The following is a 27,886-nucleotide window of genomic DNA, read 5'->3' on the forward strand; positions in this document are numbered from 1 at the left end:
AATAAATCACAGTGGCTGATTTTCAATTTCCCCTCAGAGGAATACTTAACAAACAGGTTACATGCAATGACTAATTAGTCTTTCTGCCTTCCATCTAAGCAAAGTCAGCTTCTATTTGGAAATCCTCTGCTCTATCTTAAGCCAACTTTTAAAAAATCTATATGAATTATCTAAGAAACAGACACAGACTCACAGACACAGAGAACAGACTTGTGGTTGCCAAGGGTGGGGGAAGGATGGATTAGGAGTTTGGGATTAGCAGATGCAAACTATTATATATAGAATGGATGGACAACAAGGTCCTACTGTATAGCACAGGGAACTATATTCAATATCCTGTGATAAGCCATAATGGAAAAGAATATGAAAAAGAATGTATATATGTGTATAACTGAATCACTTTGCTGTACGGCAGAAATTAATGCATTTTAAATCAACTCTACTTCAATAAATTTTGTTTAAAAATCTATATTATTATGCTTAAGTAACAGCCCATCACCATCAACTATAAAATCAATAAAATCCCTCTATCAATATAATGTTAAACTGATAAAATTAAAATTCCAATTGTTATATTAATACCCATTCTAATTCTGTACCTTGAATAGCACTTTCTAACTTCTTCCTTTCAAATGCCACTATTTTATTCCTAAGTGGAAATGATTTCTCTTTCCTCACTTGGACCATTCCAAGCTGGTCTTCTCAGCATACACTTGAGTCAAAAACGAATGAGATTATAAACCATAATACCAGATTCTCAAACAATTCTATAATATCTTTTTACAAAGTTCACAAATCCTTTAAACATGTTTTTATCCCTCTTTAAATGTACAGTAGTATTTTATAAATACCAATAACAGGAACATCTACGTATATTAGAGATCACTAAAAGAAACACATACACACACAGAAACTATTTTAATGCTGGGTAGTTTGAGAGAATGAAAGATGGTTGTTCAGAAAAGCCCTCAGGATCTGCTGCCCCTACCACCACGCCACCTGCCCTCAAGGTGTCTCCTTTTAGTCCTCGTGGAGGGAAGGGGCTGGGACCTCAAACCTTAGGTGGTTCGGTTAGCAGTAATAAGAGTCCAAAGTCACATACTACAAATCTAATAACTTAAAATGGTCATTTGAAAACTTATTTGAGATAATATATTGAAGTCTCAAGGACCCTCAAAGATGACAGCAGAACAGGCTAAGCAGTCAACTACAAGGCAGGCAGGACAAACAGAGCTGCATTGTGGAAGATTCTATCCTAATGAATGCCTTGTCCTACACGCCCACTTTTCAGGGGTTCCTCTCAGCTCTTATCATATCAATCTCATATACAATGTCCTCAACTACCCCAGGTCAGAATTTCCCCAAGTGCTCTAACTCCAAAATTTATGCTTTGATATATTCCCATTCACCCAACAGTAATAAATATATACTCATTTATATTCATAGACATAAACCTACATACTTGAAGACCTACATCCATGCACTTGCAGACATGTTTGGATATGGATGGTGTCTCTTTCATGCATAAGTTGATATATATATATATATATATATTTACAAGAACAAGTTCATGAGCCATAAATTTTTGCCTTCATGAAAATTAGAGCAACTAAAATTTATCAACACTTGAAAAGTATTCAAATTTTTAGCGAATAATAACTAATAAATTATAAACTAGTGTTCTAGGAAAATATTGATATATGCTGGCAGAGATGTTAAAGCCAAAATGGAAAAAATAAAACACACAGCCTCTAGACTGAATATGATTACACTCTGCCTCAACAGTAATACAACTAGCAAAACTGTATAAGAATCTGTTCAGTTTTTCTGACTTTCAATTCCTGTGAATTCTATGGTATATGAGATTTACATATTTTACTAATGATTAGGTACATATTCGATTTTTTCACACTTACTTTTCCTTCCTGGAAATTAATAAGATATCATTATGTTATAGCATGTCTCAGTTCAGTTTAATTATTTTAAACTCTCTAAAAGAGTTCTCAGAACAGACTTGTTGTTGCCAAGGGGGAGGGGGGTGGGGAAGGGATGGAGTGAGAGGTTGGGGTTAGCTGATGTAAGCTTTTATATATAAAATGGATAAACATGGATAAACAAAGCCCTACTGTATAGCACAGGGAACTATATTCAATATCCTGTGATAAACCATAATGAAAAGAATATTTAAAAAGACTGTATATATATGTATAACTGAATCACTTTGCTGCACAGCAGAAATTAACACATTGTAAATCAACTATACTTCAATAAAAAAATAAAAGAGTTCTCAGCATTCACTTTTTACTGTCCCTACTGTTCAACAGAAAATACCTCCAACAATACTATGAATCTGAAAACAGAAGATGGTTATTACATGTAGTTTGACTAGTTAAATCATGTGATACCAAGTTTTACATGTGGTTTCATTAAAACTATTGATAGCTAAATAGGAGTTCACACAAAATGAATGACAAGGATCGTCTTTGTCTTCTCCTTCCCAAGTTTGAGAAGGAGTTGCTGGTCTTCTTTCACACTTGCTTTTAGGAAAAAGAAAAGTGGCATCAACTATCCAGGGACTTGCAGCTTCCTCAGAGGTGGATGCTACAGCCTCCAAGCCTGAGCCCCCCTGGAACCAAGGCAGCCCCATGGAGAGGGGAAGGGACCACGGGAGCTCCTGACCCCTCACCAATCTGCACTCCCAGCCCAGGTTTGAGAAATGCTGAGCAGTAATGCAAGGATAGCAAAACTGCAGGAAAGAGCAGTGTGAGAGTGTTCAGTCCTAACTCATGTTCAGTCCTAACGTGCCTGGGTCTGGTTCCTGAGTTACTCAGGCTGAATTTCTCAAATGGAAGATACTGAAGTCCTTCTCCTGAGGGCACATTCTTGGCATTAGAACAACTGCTTTGACAAATGACAGAAAATTATCATTTTCTATGCTTCAAACAACCCATGTCTTATTAATAAAAATTTTTATTAACCTCACAAGTGTACTTCAGAACATGTTAGGTCACTGAGTTGTTTTCTGTTTTTGGTTTTGTTGCATTGTAATATGCCTTTTCTCTACACACTATGGCTTTGGATGGCCACTCAAAAAAAAAGAAAAAGAATAAAGATTCAACAGTTAAAGTGAATAGATTTTTCTGACAGAAGTTATCCAGGAACTTTCAATATGTATATGAAGTCTGCATACACAATATTTGGTATATAGGCAACAATACATTTTAAATAAATCTGACCTTTTTGATATGATGGTACTTGCTCATTTGACCTACTTACTAAAAAACTAAGAAAGGATGCATGTCTCAGAAATATACTGTAAAACTATTAACCTGAGCTCAGGAGAAAGAGAAGGCTGCTGGTAGATCAGAGTGAAAGGCGGAGATCATGAAAAGTCACAAAAGTCTTTGGAATCATCATAAAAAATCTGAATAACTTGTCTCTGAAGAAGAGTGATTTATTCAGGTCCATCCACCTGAGGCTTTAAATACTGGATCTCAAAATAAACTACAGTTCAAAGCTAAGCTATATCATCCTAAGCCATTTGTAACCAACTTCAGTGATAGATTAAGCTAGAACTTTACTAATATGCTAAAAAGAAAACACATTAAACAAATGAGTACAAAATAATTTTCCTGTAACTGAAGTTCCTACTGTTCAATTGACTGACATGATGTAGTGAAGAAATACAGGCTTTGGAACCTTACACAGATTCAAATCCAGTGCCTCTACCAGGTATTTGGCCTGGAGAAAGTAAATATGATTCATTCCCTTTCCTCATATTAAAAATGAAAATCACAGGACCTTCTTTGCAGGACTATAAGAGTTCAGAAAGTATGTAAATTCCTTAGCAAACTTTGTTGATAAAGAGAGGTTATTGTCCAAATGTCCACTGAAAGATGAATTGATAAAGAAGATGTGGCACATATATACAATGGAATATTACTTGGCCATAAAAAAGAATGAAATAATGTCATTCGCAGCAACATGGATGGACCTAGAGATTATCATACTAAGTGAAGTAAGTCTGATGGAGAAAGACAAATATCATATGATATCACTTACATGTGGAATCTAAAATATGACACGAATGAATCTACCTATGAAACAGAAACAGACTCACAGGCATAGAGAACAGACTTGTGGTTGCCAAGGGGGAAGGGGAGTGGGGGAAGGATGGAGTAGGAGGTTTGGATTAGCAGATGCAAGCTTTTACATATAGAATGGAGAAACAACAAGGTCCTACTATATAGCACAGGGAACTATATTCAATATCCTGTGATAAACCATTACAGAAAAGAATATAAAAAAAATATATGTATAACTGAATCTCTTTGCTGTACAGCAGAAATTAACATAACATTGTAAATCAAAAATAGTTCAATATCTATGTTTTCCTCTAAGAGTTTTATAGTGTCTGGCCTTACATTTAAGTCTTTAATCCATTTTGAGTTTATTTTTGTGTATGGTGTTAGGGAGTGTTCTAATTTCATACTTTTACATGTACCTGTCAAGTTTTCCCAGCACCACTTATTGAATAGGCTGTCTTTTCTCCACTGTATATTCTTGCCTCCTTTATCAAAGATAAGGTGACCATATGTGTGTGGGTTTATCTCTGGGCTTTCTATCCTGTTCCATTGATCTACCTTTCTGTTTTTGTGCCAGTACCATACTGTCTTGATTATTGTAGCTTTGTAGTATAGTCTGAAGTCAGGGAGCCTGATTCCTCCAGCTCCGTTTTTCATTCTCAAGATTGCTTTGGCTACTCGGGGTCTTTTGTGTTTCCATACAAATACCAAATGTAGGGTGGATAGCTAGTGGGAAGCAGCCGCATGGCACAGGGAGATCAGCTAGGTGGTTTGTGACCACCTAGAGGGGTGGGAGAGGGAGGGTGGGAGGGAGGGAGACGCAAGAGGGAAGAGATATGGGAACATATGTATATGTATAACTGATTCACTTTGTTGTAAAGCAGAAACTAACACACCATTATAAAACAATTATACTCCAATAAAGATGTTAAAAAATAAATAAATAAATTGATTAAAAAGTAAAAAGAAAAAGAATAGTTCAATAAAATATTTTTTTAAAAAAACAGTGTTTGGTGGTATCATCATCATCATCATATAATTTCCTAAACTCTTATTAATAATATTTATTAACAATTAGCATAATATTATGTCTCTCATATATTCTTAACTTTGTCCCATGCAATAAGCCAGTTGCAAACCTATTGCAATTATGCTAAAATAATACTCCTGCCCCTAAATAATAACCGGTTATCACTATGGCATTCCCATCTAAAGGTCAACATCTATATAATGCTTCGGAGAGCAAATAGATTTAAAAGATCCAGCTCTCTAGAGATGAGTATTTATGCAAGCTTCTGTTCCATCTCCTTTAGCTCAAGTTTTCCCTTCAACATTTTCTAGAGCATACATCCAGCAGAATTACAGTGAATTAAATATTAAAATCTTGTCATATGGGAATGGGAACTAAGTGACAGCAGACATTCACGAGTGAACCTCTGAATCACTCCATCTGTTTCTCCACCGGTTCTGCAAATGTCTTCTAAACCCACCCCTAAAATCTAGGCAAAGAGAATTCCAAATTGCCCTCAGCTTTTATGTGTGATCAGGTCCACAGCTTTCTGCAAAACGCAAGGTTTGAACGGTGACATAGAATTTAAAAATCAGAGAATCCTTGGTCCCTACGTAAAAATTCTCAAAAAGTAGAAATTTTGTCTAACTAAAATAAGATTCATATTTTGACTTCAAGATTCAGCTATGATCAGCTTCTATTTCACAGTGAAATAAATATAGATTGAGGAAAGAATTTAAAAAGTGGATGCCAAACTCTGCACATCCAGTGGGTTACAGACATACAAAAGTATTGGCAGAGAGCCCCTCCACTTCCTTCAAGATCCATCTGGAAGGAAACCCCAGAAGGAAAGATGTCTGACAGACATGTTCTCTTTGGGATTTCCTGCCTCCTTGTCTTCCAAGCTTCCTAGACCCCATCAGTCGTTAATAAAGTTCACCAAAAAGACTTTCTGAAAGGCTGATTTCACAGTGTGAAACTTATATTAAAGGCATTTTTCTCTAGTCGAAGTTTCCTTCCATCCGCATTTCCCTACTTCACAAATCCAAGAAAGCGTGAATTGGAAAGTTGCAAGCGTAAGGTGACATTTGATGTGCTATCAGTGGGATACTCAGCCCAAATGCTGAATCCAACACCAGAGACCATAGCTTACACACTGCAACAGAGAAGCTGCATCACCCTGAGGGTATCATTATACCCCTCGACGTCTCTACTCCTTCTCCTGTAAAATGGAGTTATGAGAAGATGCATATCATATGCTGTGTGGATTAACCTAATAAAAACCTAGATATTCAAAGTGAATGAAAAGCTAGATTTGAAGTTGGTTTTTCAGAGACAGTAGTCTGCCATCTTCTCGGTCTGCCAGCTTTCCGAACAAAGTCTTATTCCCTGCCTCAACACCTCGTCTCCGATTCATTGGCCTGTTGTGTGGTGAGCAGAGCGAGCTTGGACTCAGTAACGCACTTGGCTTAGCCAGCAGGAGGCTTGCTGCTCTTGGCTAGCCAGCTCGCGTCAGGGAATATTGGGGCAAGGCGCTAGCAGCTGCCAGGACAGTTTGTCCAGAGGACCTTCCCTTCAGAGTTCCCTGAAGCGGCACCAGCTACCCCAGCGCTTGGCGGTTGAGGCCAGGAACCGACCAACTTCCATTTGGGGCTACGAGTTGACGGACTCGATTTGATTCTGGAGGGAGACGGGGTTGCACTACAAGAAGCTCCTGGCTCACCCCTGGTTCCTGACCAACACGTGGCCAGAGAAATTGGGAAGAAGCCTCTGAAGAGGCTCTTGTGGCCTACCACTGAATGAAGCAGATCCTGACTCAGTATTTCAGTAGAGTGTTCCAGAAGCCCTCCTTGAGGAATGTACTAAAAAATCAGCTTCAGAAACCAAAATAACTAAACAGACATTGCAGTAAGAAATACTGTGCGCAACGCCGACCTCTGCCGCCGCAGGCTCGCCCCGCACTCCATACCCCTCGCTCCCCACCCCCCCGCCTGACTGAGCCAGAGCCCCCGAATCAGCGGCTCTTTTAATCCCGTCCTGTCTGAGCGAAAAACAGACGCCCTCCGGCGACCTACATGCAGAGGCGGGGCCAAATCCAAAGCTAAGCCCCTGGGAGCTGTGAGAACAAAGAAGAGAAAGGGAAATCTCTCCCAGCAGCCTCAGAAGCAGCGGACTAAAGCTCCACAATCAACTAGATGTACCTGCATCTGTGGAATACATGAATAGACAACGAGTCATCCCAAATTGAGGAGGTGGACTTTGAGAGCAAGATTTATGATTTTTTCCCCTTTTCCTCTTTTTGTGAGTGTGTATGTGTATGCTTCTGTGTGAGATTTTGTCAGTATAGCTTTGCTTCCACCATTTGTCCTAGGGTTCTATCCGTCCGTTTTTTTGTTGTTTTTTTTTTTAATTTTTTTGTAATAATTATTTTTTATTTTAATAACTTTATTTTACTTTATCTTCTTTCTTTCTTTCTTTTTCCTTCCTTCCCTCCTTCCTTCCTTCCTTCCTTCCTTCCTCCCTCCCTCCCTCCCTCCTTTCTTTCTTTCCTTCTTTTCTTCTTTCTTTCTTCCTTCCTTCCTTCCTTCCTTCCTTTCTTTCTTTCTTTCTTTCTTCCTACTGCTACTAATTCTTTCTCTCTACTTTTTCTCCCATTTATTCTGTGCCATGTGGATGAAAGGCTCTTGGTGCTGCAGCCAGGAGTGTGTACTGTGCCTCTGAGGTGGGAGAGCAACTTCAGGACACTGGTCAACAAGAGACCTCCCACCTCCACATAATATCAAATAGCAAAAATCTCCCAGAGATCTCCATCTCAATGCCAGCACCCAGCTTCACTCAATGACGAGCAAGCTACAGTGCTGGACACCCTATGCAAAACAACTAGCAAAACAGGAACACAACCCCACCCATTAGCACAGAGGCTGTCTAAAATCATAATAAGTCCATAGACACCCCAAAACACACCACCAGAGGTGGACCTGCCCACCAGAAAGCAAGATCCAGCCTCATCCACCAGAACACAGGCACTAGTCCCCTCCACCAGGAAGCCTACACAACCCACTGAACCAAACTTAGACACTGGGGACAGACACCAGAAACAACGGGAACTACAAACCTGCAGCCTGCAAAAAGGAGACCCCAAACACAGTAAGATAAGCAAAATGAGAAGACAGAAACACACACCGCAGATGAAGGAGCAAGATAAAAGCCCACCAGACCTAATAAATGAAGAGGAAATAGGCAGTCTACCTGAAAAAGAATTCAGAATAATGATAGTAAAGATGATCCAAAATCTTGGAAATAGAATAGACAAAATGCAAGAAACATTTAACAAGGACCTAGAAGAACTAAAGATGAAACACACAATGATGAACAACTCAATAAATGAAATTAAAAATACTCTAGATGGGATCAACAGCAGAATAACCGAGGCAGAAAACGGATAAGTGACCTGGAAGATAAAATAGTGGAAATAACTACTGCAGAGAAGAATAAAGAAAAAAGAATGAAAAGAACTGAGGACAGTCTCAGAGACCTCTGGGACAACATTAAACCCACCAACATTCGAATTATAGGGGTTCCAGAAGAAGAAGAGAAAAAGAAAGGGACTGAGAAAATATTTGAAGAGATTATAGTTGAAAACTTCCCTAATATGGGAAAGGAAATAGTTAACCAAGTCCAGGAAGCACAGAGAGTTCCATACAGGATAAAACCAAGGAGAAATATGCCAAGACACATATTAATCAAACTGTCAAAAATTAAATACAAAGAAAGCATATTAAAAGCAGCAAGGGAAAAACAACAAATAACATACAAGGGAATCCCCATAAGGTTAACAGTTGATCTTTCAACAGAAATTCTGCAAGCCAGAAAGGAGTGGTAGGACATATTTAAAGTGATGAAAGGGAAAAACCTACAACAAAGATTACTCTACCCAGCAAGGATCTCACTCAGATTAGACTGAGAAATTAAAACCTTTACAGATAAGCAAAAGTTAAAAGAATTCAGCACCACCAAATCAGCTTTACAACAAATGCTAAAGGAACTTCTCTATGCAGGAAACACAAGAGAAGGAAAAGACCTACAAAAACAAACCCAAAACAATTAAGAAAATGGTAATAGGAACATACATATCGATAATTACCTTAAATGTAAATGGACTAAATGCTCCCACCAAAAGACATAGACTGGCTGAATGGATACAAAAACAAGACCCGTACATATACTGTCTACAAGAGACCCACTTCAGACCTAGAGACACATACAGACTGAAAGTAAGGGGATGGAAAAAGATATTCCATGCAAATGGAAACCAAAAGAAAGCTGGAGTAGCAATTCTCATATCAGACAAAATAGACTTTAAAATAAAGACTATTACAAGAGACAAAGAAGGACACTACATAATGATCAAGGGATCGATCCAAGAAGAAGAACCAATCCAAGAAAAAGGTATAACAATTGTAAATATTTATGCACCCAACATAGGAGCACCTCAATACATAAGGCAGATACTAACAGCCATAAAAGGGGAAATTGACAGTAACACATTCATAGTAGGGGACTGTAACACCTCACTTTCACCAATGGACAGATCATCCAAAATGAAAATAAATAAGGAAACACAAGCTTTAAATGATACATTAAACAAGACGGACTTAATTGATATTTATAGGACACTCCATCCAGAAACAACAGAATACACATTTTTCTCAAGTGCTCATGGAACATTCTCCAGGATAGATCATATCTTGGGTCAAAAATCAAGCCTTGGTAAATTTAAGAAAATTGAAGTTGTATCAAGTATCTTTTCTGACCACAATGCTATAAGACTAGATATCAATGACAGGAAAAGATCTGTAAAAAATACAAACACATGGAGGTTAAACAGTACACTACTTACTAACGAAGTGATCACTGAAGAAATCAAAGAGGAAATTAAAAAACTCTAGAAACAAATGACAATGGAGACACGACGACCAAAATGTATGGGATGCAGCAAAAGCAGTTCTAAGAGGGAAGTTTATAGCAATACAAGCTCATCTTAAGAAACAGGAAACATCTCGAATAACCTTACACCTAAAGCAATTAGAGAGAGAAGAAAAAAAAAAAACCAAAGTTAGCAGAAGGAAAGAAATCATAAAAATCAGATCAGAAATAAATGAAAAAGAAATGAAGGAAACAATAGCAAAGATCAATAAAACTAAAAGCTGGTTCTTTGAGAAGACAAAAAAATTCGATAAAGCATTAGCCAGAATCATCAAGAAAAAAAGGGAGAAGACTCAAATCAAAAGAATTAGAAATGAAAAAGGAGAAGTAACAACTGACACTGCAGAAATACAAAAGATCATGAGAGATTACTACAAGCAACTCTATGCAAATAAAATGGACAACCTGGAAGAAATGGACAAATTCTTAGAAATGCACAACCTGCCAAGACTGAATCAGGAAGAAATAGAAAACATGAACAGACCAATAACAAGCACTGAAATTGAAACTGTGATTAAAAATCTTCCAACAAACAAAAGCCCAGGACCGGATGGCTTCACAGGTGAATTCTATCAAACATTTACAGAAGAGTGAACACCTATCCTTCTCAAACTCTTCCAAAATATAGCAGAGGCAGGAACACTCCCAAATTCATTCTACGAGGCCACCATCACCTTGATACCAAAACCAGACAAGGATGTCACAAAGAAAGAAAACTACAGGCCCATATCACTGATGAACATAGATGTAAAAATCCTCAACAAAATACTAGCAAACAGAATCCAAAAGCACATTAAAAGGATCATACTCCATGATCAAGTGGGGTTTATTCCAGGAATTCAAGGATTCTTCAATATACACAAATCAATCAATGTGATCAACCATATTAACAAATTGAAGGAGAAAAACCATATAGTCATCTCAATAGATGCAGAGAAAGCTTTCGACAAAATTCAACACGCATTTATGGTAAAAACCCTGCAGAAAGTAGGCATAGAGGGAACTTTCCTCAACATAATAAAGGCCATATATGACAAACCACAGCCAACATCATCCTCAATGGTGAAAAACTGAAAGCATTTCCACTAAGATCAGAAACAAGACAAGGTTGCCCACTCTCACCGCTCTTATTCAACATAGTTTTGGAAGTTTTAGTCACAGCAATCAGAGAAAAAAAGGAAATAAAAGGAATCGAAATCAGAAAAGAAGAAGGAAAGCTGTCACTGTTTGCAGATGACATGATACTATACATACAGAATCCTAAAAATGCTACCAAAAAACTACTAGAGCTAATCAATGAATTTGGTAAAGTAGCAGGATACAAAATTCATGCACAGAAATCTCTGGCATTCCTATACACTAATGATGAAAAATCTGAAAGTGAAATCAAAGAAAACACTCCCATTTACGATTGCAACAAAAAGAATAAAATATCTAGGAATAAACCTACCCAAGGAGACAAAAGACCTGTATGAAGAAAATTATAAGACAATGATGAAAGAAATTAAAGATGATACAAATAGATGGAAAGATATACCATGTTCTTGGATTGGAAGAATCAACATTGTGAAAATGACTCTACTACCCAAAGCAATCTACAGATTCAATGCAATACCTACCAAACTACCACTGGCATTTTTCACAGAACTAGAACAAAAAATTCCAAAATTTTTATGGAAACACAGAAGACCCCGAATAGCCAAAGCAATCTTTAGCACGAAAAATGGAGCTGGAGGAATCAGGCTCCCTGACTTCAGACTGTACTACAAAGCTACAGTAATCAAGACAGTATGGTACTGGCACAAAAACAGAAAGATAGATTAATGGAACAGGATAGAAAGCCCAGAGATAAACCCACACACATATGGTCACCTTATCTTTGAAAAAGGATGCAGGAATGTACAGTGGATAAAGGACAGCCTCTTCAGTAAGTGGTGCTGGGAAAACTTGACAGGTACATGTGAAAGTATGAGATTAGATCACTTGCTAACACCATACACAAAAATAAGCTCAAAATGGATTAAAGACGTAAATGTAAGGCCAGAAACTGTCAAACTCTTAGAGGAAAACATAGGCAGAACACTCTATGACATAAATCACAGCAAGATCCGTTTTGACCCACCTCCTAGAGAAATGGAAATAAAAACAAAAATAAACAAATGGGACCGAATGAAACTTCAAAGCTTTTGCACAGTAAAGGGAACCATAAACAAGACCAAAAGACAACCCTCAGAATGGGAGAAAATATTTGCAAATGAAGCAACTGACAAAGGATTAATCCCCAAAATTTACAAGCAGCTCATGCAGCTCAATAACAAAAAAACAAACAACACAATCCAAAAATGCGCAGAAGACCTAAATAGACATTTCTCCAAAGAAGATATACAGACTGCGAACAAACACATGAAAGAATGCTCAACATCATTAATCATTAGAGAAATGCAAATCAAAACTACAATGAGATATCATCTCACACCGGTCAGAATGGCCATCATCAAAATATCTAGAAACAATAAATGCTGGAGAGGGTGTGGAGAAAAGGGAACACTCTTGCACTGCTGTTGGGAATGTGAATTGGTACAGCCAATGGAGAACAGTATGGAGGTTCCTTAAAAAAACTACAAATAGAGCTACCATATGACCCAGCAATCCCACTACTGGGCATATACCCTGAGAAAACCATAATTCAAAAAGAGTCATGTACCAAAATGTTCATTGCAGCTCTATTTACAATAGCCCGGAGATGGAAACAACCTAAGTGTCCCTCATCGGATGAATGGATAAAGAAGATGTGGCACATATATACAATGGAATATTATTCAGCCATAAAAAGAAACAAAATTGAGCTATTTGTAATGAGGTGGATAGACCTAGAGTCTGTCATACAGAGTGAAGTAAGTCAGAAAGAGAAAGACAAATATCATATGCTAACACATATATATGGAATTTATGAAAAAAAAATGTCATGAAGTACCTAGGGGTAAGACAGGAGTAAAGACACAGACCTACTAGAGAATGGACTTGAGGATATGGGGAGTGGGAAGGGTGAGCTGTGACAAAGCGAGAGAGAGACATGGACATATATACACGACCAAACGTAAGGTAGATAGCTAGTGGGAAGAAGCCGCATAGCACAGGGAGATCAGCTCGGTGCTTTGAGACCGCCTGGAGGGGTGGGATAGGGAGAGTGGGAGGGAGGGAGACGCAAGAGGGAAGAGATACGGGAACATATGTATATGTATAACTGATTCACTTTGTTATAAAGCAGAACCTAGCACACCATTGTAAAGCAATTATACCCCAATAAAGATGTTAAAAAAACAAAAAAGCTAGATTCTACTTTTTTTTGACCTTTACAATGATAGCCGATAGCCATGAAAGAAAATAATAGACTTTCAAGTTTCCAAAATGAACACATGAATTTAAAAAACAGACATTCTATTCCAATACAAAAAATAAATAAGAGTGAAAGCTACTAATTCTTGTTTACAAAAATAATAGCTTTGATATAATTAAATACATATTTTTGCCATTTAGAAAGTCAATGAATGTGGCTTAAACCAGCTGAAGTTTACTCTATGAATGAATTTTTACTATATCCAAACTAATTTATTCTGCAAACATTTACCACGATCTAAGTACTTAAGTCTTCTGGATAACAGAAAAGGTAAATAAAACATAGTTTCGCTCCTTGAGAAGGCCTCAGTCTAGCACTGCAAATACTACATATTTACTAAAGAGATGTTTCCACCTACTCAACCATCTTTGGGAAGGAACTGGGCTTCAATGCAGAAAACAAACATGGGTCCACCAAGCAGTATTCAAGAACTGGGGTTGGTAGGGGCAGCAGTGAAGAACACAAAGAAATACTTATAAGAAAAAGTTTCACCACAAGTAAAAGGCGAGTATCCATCTTCAAATCAAGTATGAAAGTAATAATAAGGAAATTTTTAAAATTAGGGATCTTTAAATTATTATTTTTTGTAAAAGATTAGATATATGAAAAATAGATACATACTTAGATAGATACATTGATTGATTGATTGATGGATGACAGATAGATGATAGATGGATGATAGATAGATTGATTTATTGATGGATGGATGATGCATGAAAGATGATAGATAGATAAATAGGTAGATGACAGATGCGTGAAAGAAAGAAAGATAGATAGATGACAGATAGGTGATAGATAGATATAGTTAAGGCAATTTTTAACATTAGGGACCTTTAAATTATTTTTTTATGATAGACAGATGATAGATTGATGATAGATATATAGATTGATTGATAGATGGATGGATGATAGAGATAGATGATATATGGATGACAGATATGTAGTTGATGCAGCTACAGATTGATAAACACAGATACAGATACAGATTGTTATGTTATATTCACACACATATATATTTACCACATAGACTACAATCATCATCACTAACTCCCCCGGCCCTGAATTAGAATAAATGTACAGGCTTGTGTTTAACTGAATTGCAAGAAAGGATTGTGGGGGGTGGGGGTGAGGGGAAGTGGTCCAAATAAAAAGCAAAGCCAAGAAATGAGCTTTCAGAGGAACACAGCAATGAAGAATGAAAATGTGGCCTGAGCTGCACCCTTGGGACAGAATCTCCAGTGGTTCTACCTCCCATGTGACACTTGGCCCTCCTGCCCCACAGCATCCTCACCACCCGGCAAGCGCCAGGGCCAGGGTATAGCTCTTTCCCTCCCTGGAGCAGGTGGAGAAGTGTCACCTCCTCCTTTCTAGAGCATGATTGCAACTCACAGCTCCAGCCCCTTCATCACTACCTAGAAACAACAGGTTTCACTTAAGTTTTATATTTTTCAGAGAGCTTTTCCATTCTTGCTAATCTTGGCTTTTACATAAATTACATGAAAAAAAAAGTCCAAAATATGCCTCTAGGAACCTGAATAACTTTTAAAATCATCCTCCAGTAAAATTCAAGTAAAAATCAGTCAAATTTCAGAATGAATGTGTTTAGAAATAATATCTGGTGATCAATATTTAGTTTCTATGAGAAAAGAACATAAACATTGGCTCATACATATGGTTAGATCCAGGAGAAGAAATCCCCAAACACCTAAGCCTTCATTTAGGAATGAATTCTGATCACTATGAAAAGGAAGATGGTCCCAAAGGGAAAAATGGCAAACTCCTGGTAATTTAAAGACAACTTCCTGCCTGCAGAATGATTACGATTACACTGTTGGAAAATATGCCAATGTTTAGAAATGTCCTGGATGGTCTCATTAAAGCATCCCCATGTAATTGTCCGGTAAGGACCACAGAATCATATATCCACATGCACAGGAAGATAACCTGGGTGCCCGAGGTAGTTAAGTATATGAGTAAAGAGTACAAATCCTGTTTAAGGCATTCATATGTACTTATCTTTTAAGTGTAGTCTTGATCAAACAAAACATTTCCAGAGGTTAAATATGGCTCACCTGTGTAGCAGCAAATTTGCATCTCCTACTTAAACTAACAATTGTGAGACCAGGAAACTTGTTTTCTTGTGTTGCTTTTACTGTGAGGTCTTCAAGCAGGCTGGACAACACTTTCAAATCAGAATTTCTGCTAAAATGATATTCCCCACATATATGAGTTTGTACAATCTCTTTTAAATACCATCTGCTCCATAAAAGTGACCCATCAAGTTATGGGTCTGCACAGTCTAGCCCCTTGGTTGATGAGGGAAAATCAAAAGAAACAAAAATAAAAGCTAAACTTGGAAGAGGAAAATGAAGAAAGAAGAAAGGGTCAGGGAAAGTTACAGCCCAGGGTGAATAAGCAGAAAGGAAGCCAGAAGACTTGGAGGAGCTCAGAGCTAATGAAAAAAACAAGAACACAGGGCAGGGGGAGGAAAGGATGTGAAAGCCAGCTGGAAGGAAAGAAAGCAAGGAAGAGAGGAGCTAACAGAAATCCAAGGACAGAAAGTATTGGAGATGGGAGGGAACAGGAAATTTATTGGAAACCAAGTTGTTTTTCCTTATGCATCCAATGCAATTCTATTCCAGGCAGAACTCTAGTCTCACCTTCAAAGAGGAGAGAAGGGAAGTCAAAACTCATAGGAACCTTTCATGGGCTGGAGCCAGGAGCTCTCAGAAGACAGATTAGAGGAAACATGAGCCTACAGCTGACCCTTTGACAGAAGATACAGAGATGAAGGGGCAGCAGCATCACTCAGTCCAGCATTTCCCAAAAGGTAGGTGAAGCAAAAACAGTGAGAGCTGGGCTCCAACACAGAGCTACTGAATCTGAATTTCTAGCACATTTAATAAACACCTCCATTGACTCCTATCACCAGAAAGGTCAGGAAGCACTGGTATAGTGGTGAAAACTGGGAGCTCTGGAACCTCAGCTGACTGAATTCAATTCCTAGATCATCAACTACTGACCATGAACAAATTATTTAATGTTTCTGTATCCCAGCTACTAAACCTATAAAATGGATTGTTATGGGGACTGAGTTATGGCATGTAAAGCAGTTAGGCAGTGCCCAATGCATATTGAATATGAACCAGGAATGAATCAAGACAAAGCAAAAGATAGCATTGTAAAGAAAAGGTTAATAATAAGAAGAAAATATTTTTACCCACTTCAGGGCCATTAAATGGAAAGATCCGAAATAATCTCATATCAATAGAGATAAAATACTGTAAATTTAATCACTCATTGATTCATTCATTCATTTAACAAATTTTATTGACCTATGTCACACATAAGGAGGGAGTAAATAGCATACTGTTTCCCCAAAGCAAGATACTTAATTTAGGCAGCATATTAATTTTTATCTTAAAAAAATATCTTTCACAATTTTTACTTAGAGTGAAAATCATTATGTCAGTTTTTCTGTAAAATATTATTTTTCATGAAGCAGCCAATCTTTTAATTCAATTTTTGGACTTTAAATTGTTACTCTATACAAAGTTCAAGCTATAAGATGAATAAGTTCTAGGAATCTAAGGCACAGCATAGTGATTAACACTACAGTTAATAATATATTATATCCTTGAAAGCTGCTAAGAGAGTAAATCTTAAATGGTCTCAGCACAAAAAAGAAATGGTAATTATGTGATGTGATGCAGATGCTAGCCAATGCTATGGTGACAATCATTTTGCAATATATGAATGTATCAAATTTGTATACCTTAAACTTACACAATGTTATATGTCAATTATATCTCAATAAAGCTTGAAAAATAAATACACAAATTGTTACTGTCAACAGTTTGCATATTACCTGGAATGTAACCACTTCAAAAGCTTTGTAATATGGTAAATGAATATATTTTTTCAATTCCAATTATATTGCAAAATAGGTGTTCTTTTAATATTTCCCCTGTTATATTAGTAATTTTTTAACTAGCTTGTTCAGAACAAACTTCTCACAGAGAACCAGAAAATCTGGTGAAAATATTAGTGAAAAACACTTCTTTGATAGCCTTTGGAGTCTCCAAGGGAGGGTGTACTTCAGTGGCCAAGATACTCGCAGAAGAAAAACACAAAGGGGTGATACCAAAATTCAGCATGAACTTTCCTCTTGAGGCATTCGCCAATTCTATGCAATCAGGTGAGAAGCTGAGAAGAGCATCAGAGCTTCCAGGGGTCTTAGAAGTTGGAGAGGAAATATTTTTGAGTTCAGGTTCAACAAGGAGAAGACATTCTGGTAAACACTCTAGGCTTTTAGTTAGAACCCCTGGAGAGCAACAAAATAAAAGTAAGCGTGAATAGAAAAGACAAGCCCTCACAAATGAAGTAGGTCCAGCCTTGAATCAGCTAAACATCTGATTGGCTTAAGGTAAGCTACCCTTGCACCTATTGCCTGTTAGAAGCAAAAGATAATCAATCCTTCCTGCACCTCACACCCATCGGAATGGCTATTACCAAAATGACAAGAAATAAGTGTTGGTGAGGATGTGGAGAAAAGGGAACCCTTGTGCAATGGGAATGTAAATTGGTGCAGCCGCTATGGAAAACAGCATGAAGGTTCCTCAAAAAATTAAAAATAAAACTATCATATGATTCAGCAATTCTGCTTCTAGCTATTTATCCCAAGGAAAGGAAATCATTGTCTTGAACAGATATCTGCACCCCCATGTTCATTGCAGCACTCTTTGCAATAGCCAAGATGTGAAAACAACCCAAGTACCCATTGACAGATGAATGGATAAAGAAAATATGGTGTATAAATCTACACAAAGGCATATTATTCAGTCATAAAAAGAAGGAAATCATGCCATTTGCTACCTGATGGACCCTGAGGGTATTATGCTAAGCAAAATAAGTCACACAGAAAGAGACAAGTACTTATATGTGGAATCTTAAAAAAACAAAATTAGATACAGAGAACAGACTGGTCGTTGCCAGAGACAGGGTGTAGAGGGTGGGCAAAAGGGAGAGGGGGGAAGGTAATCATTTCTGGAGGACAGTATGACTCAGAGCCTCAAATTATGTCTATAACATTTTCATAACAGGTGTCTAACCTAAACTGAAAAATTAGTAGGCATTGCAAGAGGAAAGATACATGAAAGAGACCCACTGGAGATCTGAATATTGGAGTTACCAGACATGGAACTTAAAATAACTGATAAGTATTCAAGAATTCTTGATAAGATGGAGAATTGTGGCAGAGAGCTAAAAATTGGTTTTAAAAACCATATAGAAGTCCATTAATTCAAAAATATAACTAAAATTAAGAACTCACATTAAATCAGCAGCAAATTAGACAAAGCTAAAGAGGGTATTAGTGAAATGGAATAGGTGAGAAAAAATATTCAGACTGAACATGGTGAGAAACAAAAGATAAAAAAATACAAAAAATGAGTATATGAAATAAATGGGTCACAAGGAACATTCTAAGATTCTTCAAGCTATAGGTCCAAGTTGGGGGGTGGTTAAAAAAGAGACAGAAGCAATAGTTGAAGAGAATTGATTGAAAAATTTCCAAAACATATGGAAGCCAACAAGCATCAAGATCCAAGAAGTGCTATGAATCATTATCAGATATAAAGAAACTACCTGTAGACTCATCATAGTCATACTGTTGGAAACCAAAGATAACAAGAAGAGAATGAAAGATATATTATCATCAAAGAACTAAAAGTAAAACTAACAGCTGATTTCCCTCTGGTTTGTCTCTGGTTTCCATTTTATCTGTTGAGAAATCTGCATTTCGTACTGCTGTCATGTCATGTATTCTAATTCTTTATATGGAACATATATTTATACTCAATATTCATTATATTTATGCACATTGCACACGTATATACATAAATGTAATTCAAGCAAAGAAAAACTGAAAGAAATTATCACCACCAGATTTTTACTAAAGAAAGTATTAAAGCAAATATTTCTAGTTGAAGGGAAATAATTTCAGATGAAAGAATGGAGATGAAGAAAGCAATAAAGAGCAAAGGAAAGAGGAAATATGTGCATAGATATAAATGTATATTGACTATAAATACATATTACAAATATACCATATAGAAAATTAATATATACAACAACAATATAGAAAGCGAAGGCAGTAAAGGGAGTTAAATTATCATATTTTTAATAAGTTGCAATAGAACTAATTTATATAATGTTTTAGTAAGTCAAGGTTGTACGTTGACATCTTATAGGTAGCAACTACCAGTACCATAAAAACAGTACATAACTAACAAGCCAACCCAAGGGAAAAATGAATTTTAAAATTTACATAATTTCAAAATAAGTCATAAAAAAGAGAAACAGGGCAGTAAAGGACAAAAGAACACCTGAGACAAACAGAAAACAAACAGTGCAATGGTATTTTGGTTCCTTTCTGAAAATTCCTCCCCACTCACTCTAAGGTATTTTGTAAATGTACTAACAGCTTCAGAGTTGTAAACTGAAAAGCATATAGTTACTTTAATTTTTTAATTAAATTTAAGCAAAAATATTGTACATTCCAATTAAATTCAAGTGACGGTTTAACACTAAATACTTGGAATCATAATATTTGCTGACAGCAAATGTAACTTAAAGGATCAGGATATAATGTAAAATAACTATAAATTTAATCTCACAAAGTCTACAATTTTGTCTTTAAAAAACTAATATATTTTAAGTGTTGTTTATGATAGAATTTAGATCCTTAGGAATTTTATTGCTGTAACGGGGTATTAATACATGAAGATATTTAGCTACTGCTTAAGCAGCACTTGGAAATCAAAGAAGGACTACTTTACAGGGAACCTAAATTTTAATCCAAACTTTAAACCACGAGTTAAGCCAGCTTCATCATATCCATTTTAACAGAGACAAATATAGAAAATAAAACAGGCCCTAAGAGATAGCTTGAACCATAGAAGGATCAATTTTAACCTCCTGGTCTATTAAGGAAATCTGAAAAACCAATGCCATTAGTTACAAAAAAAAAAAAAAGAGAGGAAGAGAACTAAAGAATTTAATTAGTGGAGCTGTGGTAGTGCAAGCCTTTAATTCACATTGACCCATTTTATGTTTGGTAATAAATTGCTAAACTTCAAATGTGTATATTTGTACTTACACACACACAATATTTAATTTTATCTTAATAATATATTGGTAGCAGAAAAAGGGCTAGGTTTTGAATCTTTCTATTGACTAGCACAGTATTCTTTCAAAATAGAGCACTCTGTCTGTCCCAACTGCAGCCAAATTATTTCAAAACTTAGGGGTCCTGCCCATGATTCCCTCTGCCAGATTTAACAGTGGAGAAATAGTTAAGCTCTGTGAATCTTTTAACAGCTTCCAGAATCCATTTTCAACTCTTTCCCCATCAAAGTATGACTAGATTCTATAAAAAGATAACACACAACCCAAACGTCCATCTACATATGAATGGATAAAGAAGATGTGGTACATATATACAATGGAATATTACTCCACCATTAAAAAGAATGAAATAATGCCATTTGCAGCAACATGCATGGAACTACAGATTATCATACTAAGTGAAGTAAGTCAGAAAAAGACAAATATCACATGCTATCACTTGTATGTGGAATCTAAAAAAAAATGATACAAATGAACTTATTTACAAAACAGAAATAGACTCATAGGCATAGAAAATAATCTTACAGTTACCAAAGGGGAAATCAGGGTGAGAGATAAATTAGGAGCTTGGGATTAGCAAATACAATCTACTATATATAAAATAGATAAACAACAAGGTTTTATTGTATAGCACAGGGAACTATATTCAATATCTTTTAATAACCTAAATTGGAAAAGAATCTGAAAACGAATAGATACATATACATATGTGTATGTGTAACTGAATTGCTTTGCTGTACACTGGAAACTAACACACCATTATAAATCAACTATAGTTCAATAAAAAAAGGTAAAACACAAACAGTAATAATACCCATCTAACAGCACTAAGACCAAACTTTATTGACACCTGTCTTAATTCTCATCACTTTGGCATTCACATAACAAATAGTTAGCATTTTATTACAACGTGCTAATCATTGTTTTGGACCCTAAAAAGTGCTATGAAGGATTTCACATTCCGCATAAATCTGAGATGCTTATGCCCTAGAAGGAAAAACATCCATTCATTTGTTCATTCAACAAGTATTCATTGGCCATTAAAAACTAATCAGACATTTTGTTCATTGCTGAGGATTTTGTGGTGGAATTTTTCCTTACTTTTATGATACTTAGAGTCCGGTAGGGAATTAAACATAAAATGATCACAACAATAAATGTAAAATTCACATTATTTGTAATGAACAGTGCAAAGTAAGATAACAAGAAATGCTTGCCTTGAGAGTCTGGGAAAGATTTCATGAGGAAGCAACATTTGAGTTGAGAGCTCAAGGTTAGTTATTTGAAAAGAATCTTCCTAGCAGAGAGGAAAACAGGTAAAGATCATGTTTCCAGAGGAAAGAGGATTGGAAAACTCAAAAGAAGGACACAGTGGCAAGGATAAGAGGACATAGCTTAAGAGGATGCTGCAGAGAGATGCAATGAAGAGATCACCTGAGGCTTCCAAGAACACATTAAAGATTTTGCTTGCTATTCATTCCTAAAAGCAATGAGAATTCACAGAAGGTTGTGAAACGGGAGAATAGCATGATTCTGTGTAAAACAGAGAACTTCTCCCAACTAGCTGTAGAAACAATAGGTTGAAGGATCGCAAGAGTCTAGTAGTTCATTGGAGAGAGAATGCCACTTTAAAATTGATAGCAGCAGTAGAGTTGGAAAAACAGATGGATCTGTGAGAAATTCGAGGTAAAATTGCAGGACTTAGTGATACTTTGGTTATGGGGGAAAGAAGGAAAAGAGCTCTTGGTTTGTGCTTCCAGGGCTGAATGAATTGCAATGGCATACCCTGTGATAGGAAATTCTAGAGAATGTCTGGGGTTGGAAGGGGAAGAAGAACGTGATTCCAATTTTGCAAATGTTGGGTTTGAATTACTTTTGAGATACCCAGGTGATGATGTCAGGTGAGCAGGTGAACATCAGGACTGGAGCTTAAGAGAGAGATGGTAATATGAATCTGGAAGACATGGGTATACTAATAGTAAGAGGAACTGTGAGTGTGCATAAAAAGTCATGAGGAATCTGAAGATTTACCCCTGAGCCAGTCTAGTTCTAGCCTGAGGAACCAGAGAGGTAGGGCTTAAAGCAGCAACAATGTTGTTAAACACAAGCCAAAGAAGAAGGTAAATTTCAGAGTGCAGTGTCACTGCTGCTGTGTATTCAATAGGACATGTCCTAAAACATTACCATTTCACAACACTGGAACTAAAACAGAACTATGCATAAAATGCCATGAGAGCACAGAAAAAGGCTAGCAACTCTGGAAGGAGAAAAGGGTTGGTCAAAAGAAGTGATATTTAAGCTGTGTCTGAGGAATAAATAGGAGTTTCTCACTAAAGCAGTCCAGGGTTAAAACAGCAATATTTGGAGAAGGTATTGCTATTTCTCCAAAAAGGAACAAAAAGTCTTTATTAGGCTGATGAGTGTCCAAAAACCCTATTCCCCGCATTCCTAGATCAGTCATCCTAGTCATTTTCTTTCTTTTTTTCATCCTAGTCATTTTCAATTACCCTGTTTCCACATCCCTGCAAGGCAAAGTAGACATCCTCACCTAGCAGTCTAGCCTCTGTCATGTTCCCCAAAGCCCACAAAATTAGAATATGGGGGTCGCAGGAGAGAAAAATAATATTAACCCAGCAACAGAAGTCGTATAAAGTCTCAGACTTCGGGACTGGAAGGTAAGGATTCCTGATTCTGTAACAGAGTGAATATGAAGGTTATATTATCTTTATAATACAAAGATCAAATGAGAAGGCCGGAAAATTAAATAGAAGACAAGAGAACATACAGGAAGATAAAGAATTATTTTCCCTTTCTTGATTGTCAGCAACAGTCTTTGAGTCAGATGACCAGGGCCATCTTTTAAGTAATGAGGAGCAAAGTATCTTTTAGAGAATCCACAAACGCTGAACTCCAATCTGTAGAACTAAAATTACAATGCCACATATTGATACATTGAACTGAAAATACATTAACTATAAAACTATAGAAAAATGGATGCCTAATATTAGAATAGTTGATTTTAAAACACAAATTTAAATTATGCTTACCCACTAAAATATTATGCTTAATACAAATTATTATTTTGTACATAGATGAATCAGTAATAAACATTTTTGTATCCACCAAAATTCAAAAAAATAATAGCTAAACCCTGAGTCTCCCTCCCTTTTCCCACGTTTTCACATTCACTTAACAATTATCACTGTTATTCCTTTGTGAAACTTTAAATTTTAAGCTCTTTTAAGGGAAAAGTCTATTTCTTTATATAGATTTTCTTCATTTACTTGCCATTTCCGGTTGAGAGTGCATTAAATCGCAAGTATGTGGATACTATACTCACTTGCCTAATAATTGTCTTAAAATGGGCTTTCAGGAATCAACATGGGAATACATTTTGGACTGAAATCGCTGTTATTTACCGTTTTTCCCCAGCTTGTTCAAGTGTGTTGAAGCATAAATACATTAGGGATAATTAATGATATGACGGATGATTTCATCCCACCGTGTTTTCCCAACCTTCTGTGTTGGCTTTGTTCCTTTTTCCGCCTCATATTCTGACAAATTCGTCGTCTTTGTCACACAATAATCAGGAGAAAACCGAAAAGAAGGGCGCTATCCTCGGAGGAGTGCTGTATATTACGACTCATCCCTTCCAAGGGAAACACAGAGAAGGAACAGTTTCCTTTAGGCGACCTGCACGTGGCCAAGATAGGGATTTTAGTGGGTCTGAGCTGCAGGGGTGGGTCTGCAATTCACCCCAGAGAGATGATGGGAAACCTTTTAAGGGGTGAGGTTTGACATTACAGAACTGTCGCAGGAAGGGCCCAGGGTGAGAGACTACACAAGAAGGGGAGAGGAGGCCTGGGGGATGACGAAAGAGGGTGGGGACCCCCTGGGCCGCGAGGTGGTACCTGCGCGGGCTCGAACGCCCCTGCCACTGAATCCCCGATCCAGAGATGCTCCCGGAGAAGTTGTTGGTAGCTGAGGCAGTGCTTCACCGCGGATGGCACGTTCCCCATGGCCAGGTCCGGGGCGGCTGTAGGCGATGGGAGAGAGCGGGGAGGAGAGAGATGCGGGCCGGGCGCGCGCTGCGGTCCCGCGCCGGCCCCCGAGCGCGCCTTCCGCCTCCCGCGCGCGCTGAGCCCGGCCCCGCTCTGTGTACTGCAGCGGCGCCAAGCCGAGAGCGCCCAGAGCAGGGCGCGCGGGAGACACCTGCGCGCACGCGGGCCACCCGGAGCCGAAGCGCGGAGGAGATATTCCCAGCATGGCGCGCCTGCCGCTCTGCACCCAGCAAGTAGGGCTGATCGCATCTGCACACGCCCCACTCACCGGCTTCTCACCTGGTTCAGAATCCACAGGGAAGAAAGGGTTAGGTCTCCATCAAAGGAAGAGGGTCTGCGTTTTCTTGTCTGGCAGTTTGCTCATTCCCAGCCTTTGGCGTCCACTGTAGATGCGTCTGGCCTTGAACTCACTTGAGTTTATCTTCATGATAATAAACTTGACATACACACACAGATTTAAAAGATAACCAACAAGGACCTACTGTATAGCGCAGGGAACTCTGCTCAATATTCTGCAATAACCTAAATGGGAAAAGAACTTGAAAAAGAATAGATGCATGTATTCGTACAACTGAATCACTTTTCTATACACCTGAAACTAACACAACATTGCTAATAAACTATACTCCAATATAAAATAAAAATTTAAAAATAAAGACATCAGTCATATTGGCTTAAGGCCCACCCAAACAACCCTTCAAATCAGAAAATCAACCTTGACACAGCACTACCATCCAATCTACATACCCCATGCAAATTTTACCAACTGTATCAACAGTGTCCCATTTGCTCAAAAAAAATAGTTATATTTTTTAAAAGCTCGATTTTTAAATATTATGAGACAGGAAATATGCTCAATATTTTGTAATAACCTGTAAGGGAAATTTTATATATATATATATATATATATATATAAAACATAGAACACATGTATGTTATAACTTAGCCCATACATTTATACTACATATGCCAAGCTTCTGTTTTATTGTTTTCTTTGCTGTTTTTCTCTTTGCTTCTAATATTAAGGTTTTATATTTTGAATAAATGATGCAGATCCAAAGTCTTCATATGGAAGAATTTCTTTATGACCTTTCCTTTATTTCCTTGTTAGGGCCCCACCTTAGTTATTTCTGCAATGGTTTCTCTTTATATGAAATTATTATATCAGTTATATCAATCTATGGCATATGCTAAAATAAATTTCTTGGAGAGTTAAAAATATCTGAATCATTTTGCTGTACACCTGAAACTAGCACAACATTGTAAATCAGCTATACTTCAATTTTTTTTTACAATATATGAACAAAAAAATAAATAAATATTCTGAGGCAGTTTGCAAGGTTAGAACACTTATATACAACAGTCTAATAAAGAAGAAAAGATAGAAGGTGGTAAATTAGGGGAGATGTCACAGATAACTCAGTAAGTCAGTCAGTTGTCAGTAAATGGGTAGTACACGTTAAGCACTGAAATGGAGTTCAGTTGTTTAAAGACACGCAGGGCACAAAATTATTGAAGCAGCTAAAGTGATTCAAACTGAAAAGTGTAAACATATCCTTACATCATTAGAAGAGCACTAGTCTTGAGTGGGGAGGTGTTGGGAAGATGGTCCTGGAACAGACCACCTCCCTGCATCCCCCTCTTTCACAATCACACCTACATCTACCCACTCTAAAATTCTTCAGCTGAGTTCAGCACCTGCAATTGAACGGACATCAAGAATAGCCTTGTGCTGCCAAGTGGCATGGCCAGGGGTACCAGTCAGCCCCACTGGTTGCTGCAGCAAATATAAATTAGGAGCTGGCTGATACCTAGTCAACCAGCTCCTAATTACACATAAAAGGATTCACAGATTACTTTCTACATCATGGTATAAACACACTTAAGGAAATTAACACCCAGAATAAGCAAACCTTCATTCATACTTGTGAGGGTGGTGAGACTCCCACTGGTAATAGACGTAAAGCAGTTAAGGACAGAAAAAGACAAACAATGGGAGAGGGATCTTTTGGATCCTTAGTGCAACAGGACTGGAGAGGCAAAGAGGATGAAGTGATCTTATAGCTCTCATCGCTTTGATCAAGGAGAGTTAACTTGGAGAACATGATCTGAGCTGCCAAAGTGAGGTCATGCAACTCTTGGAAGCCTTTAAAACTCTCTAATGCACCAAAAATTCCAATTATTATTTATCTGAACATGACTATTTTAGAGGTATATATTCATAGGCCTAAATCTCTATGATAAGTTGTTCTCGGTAGAGCTCAACTGTTGTTCTTCCAACACAGTTGAAATGAAGCTTAGAGGTTGCATCAATACCTATTACCACTCTTCTCTCCTTTTTGTAATTCTATAACAGGGAACATGATATTTGAAAGAATTTGAAAGGGCCCAATTTGAACAACAGTAATTTAGCAAGGTAATTTTATCATGGAGTCAGTTGTTTAATTATTTGTCATCAGTCAGACAATTAATATTGAAATCTAAACTTTTGAAGAATATAACCTCTAAGATAAGCCAGATATTGTATGATTCTCTGCTGTTAAGAAAAAGAACACCCAGATATAAACTTTACTGCTTAATAGTTTTCTAAATGGGGAAGTTTAGAAAATTTCTTATCTCAGTTAGGGACTTCCCTGGTGGTCCAGTGGTAAAGAATCCACCTTCCAATGCAGGGGACGAGGGTTTGATCCCTGGCCGGGGAACTAAGATTCCCACATGCCGTAGGGCAATTAAGCCCACGCACCACAACTACTGAGCCTGAGCACCTCAACCAGAGAGCCCACGTGCCACAAACCACAGAGCCCACGCACTTTGGAACCTGCACGCTACAACTAGAGAGAAGTCCAAGCACTGCAAGTAGAGAGGAGCTCGCGTGACACAATGAAGAGCCCGCGCACTGCAACGAAAGATCCTGCATGCCACAACTAAGACCTGACACAGCCAAAAATATAAAATAAAATAAATAAAAAAAGAAAATTTCATATCTCAATTAGCTCACTATAGTAATACAGGTTTGTTTTTTTTTACAGAGAAACCTTATAAACATAAAAATATTGAATACAGTTTTATTTTCATGCATTTCATGTGGAAATTCTATAATATCAAAAATTTAAATTATGATTCCTGTAAATACCAAAACCGTTAGCAATAATAAGGACCA

At 37.3% G+C, this 27,886-nt stretch overlaps 1 protein-coding gene across 1 annotated transcript in view; it reads right to left on the reverse strand.

Annotated features, from left to right (window-relative positions):
* The window catches only part of HMGCLL1 (3-hydroxy-3-methylglutaryl-CoA lyase like 1), a 138,097-nt gene extending 112,641 nt beyond the window's left edge, over positions 1 to 25,456 (reverse strand). Inside the window, exon 1 of the mRNA XM_022581539.2 lies at positions 24,577 to 25,456. Within this exon, the coding sequence (XP_022437247.2) occupies positions 24,577 to 24,975 (399 nt within the window). The 5' untranslated portion in view covers positions 24,976 to 25,456. The remainder of the gene's footprint in view (positions 1 to 24,576) is intronic.
* Between the last annotated feature and the right edge of the window lie 2,430 nt (positions 25,457 to 27,886).

Source organism: Delphinapterus leucas, chromosome 10 (genome assembly GCF_059928025.1).
Source record: "Delphinapterus leucas isolate spDelLeu-1000000601 "Yukka" chromosome 10, BTC_Dleu_Yukka2, whole genome shotgun sequence".
Lineage (NCBI taxonomy): Eukaryota > Metazoa > Chordata > Mammalia > Artiodactyla > Monodontidae > Delphinapterus > Delphinapterus leucas.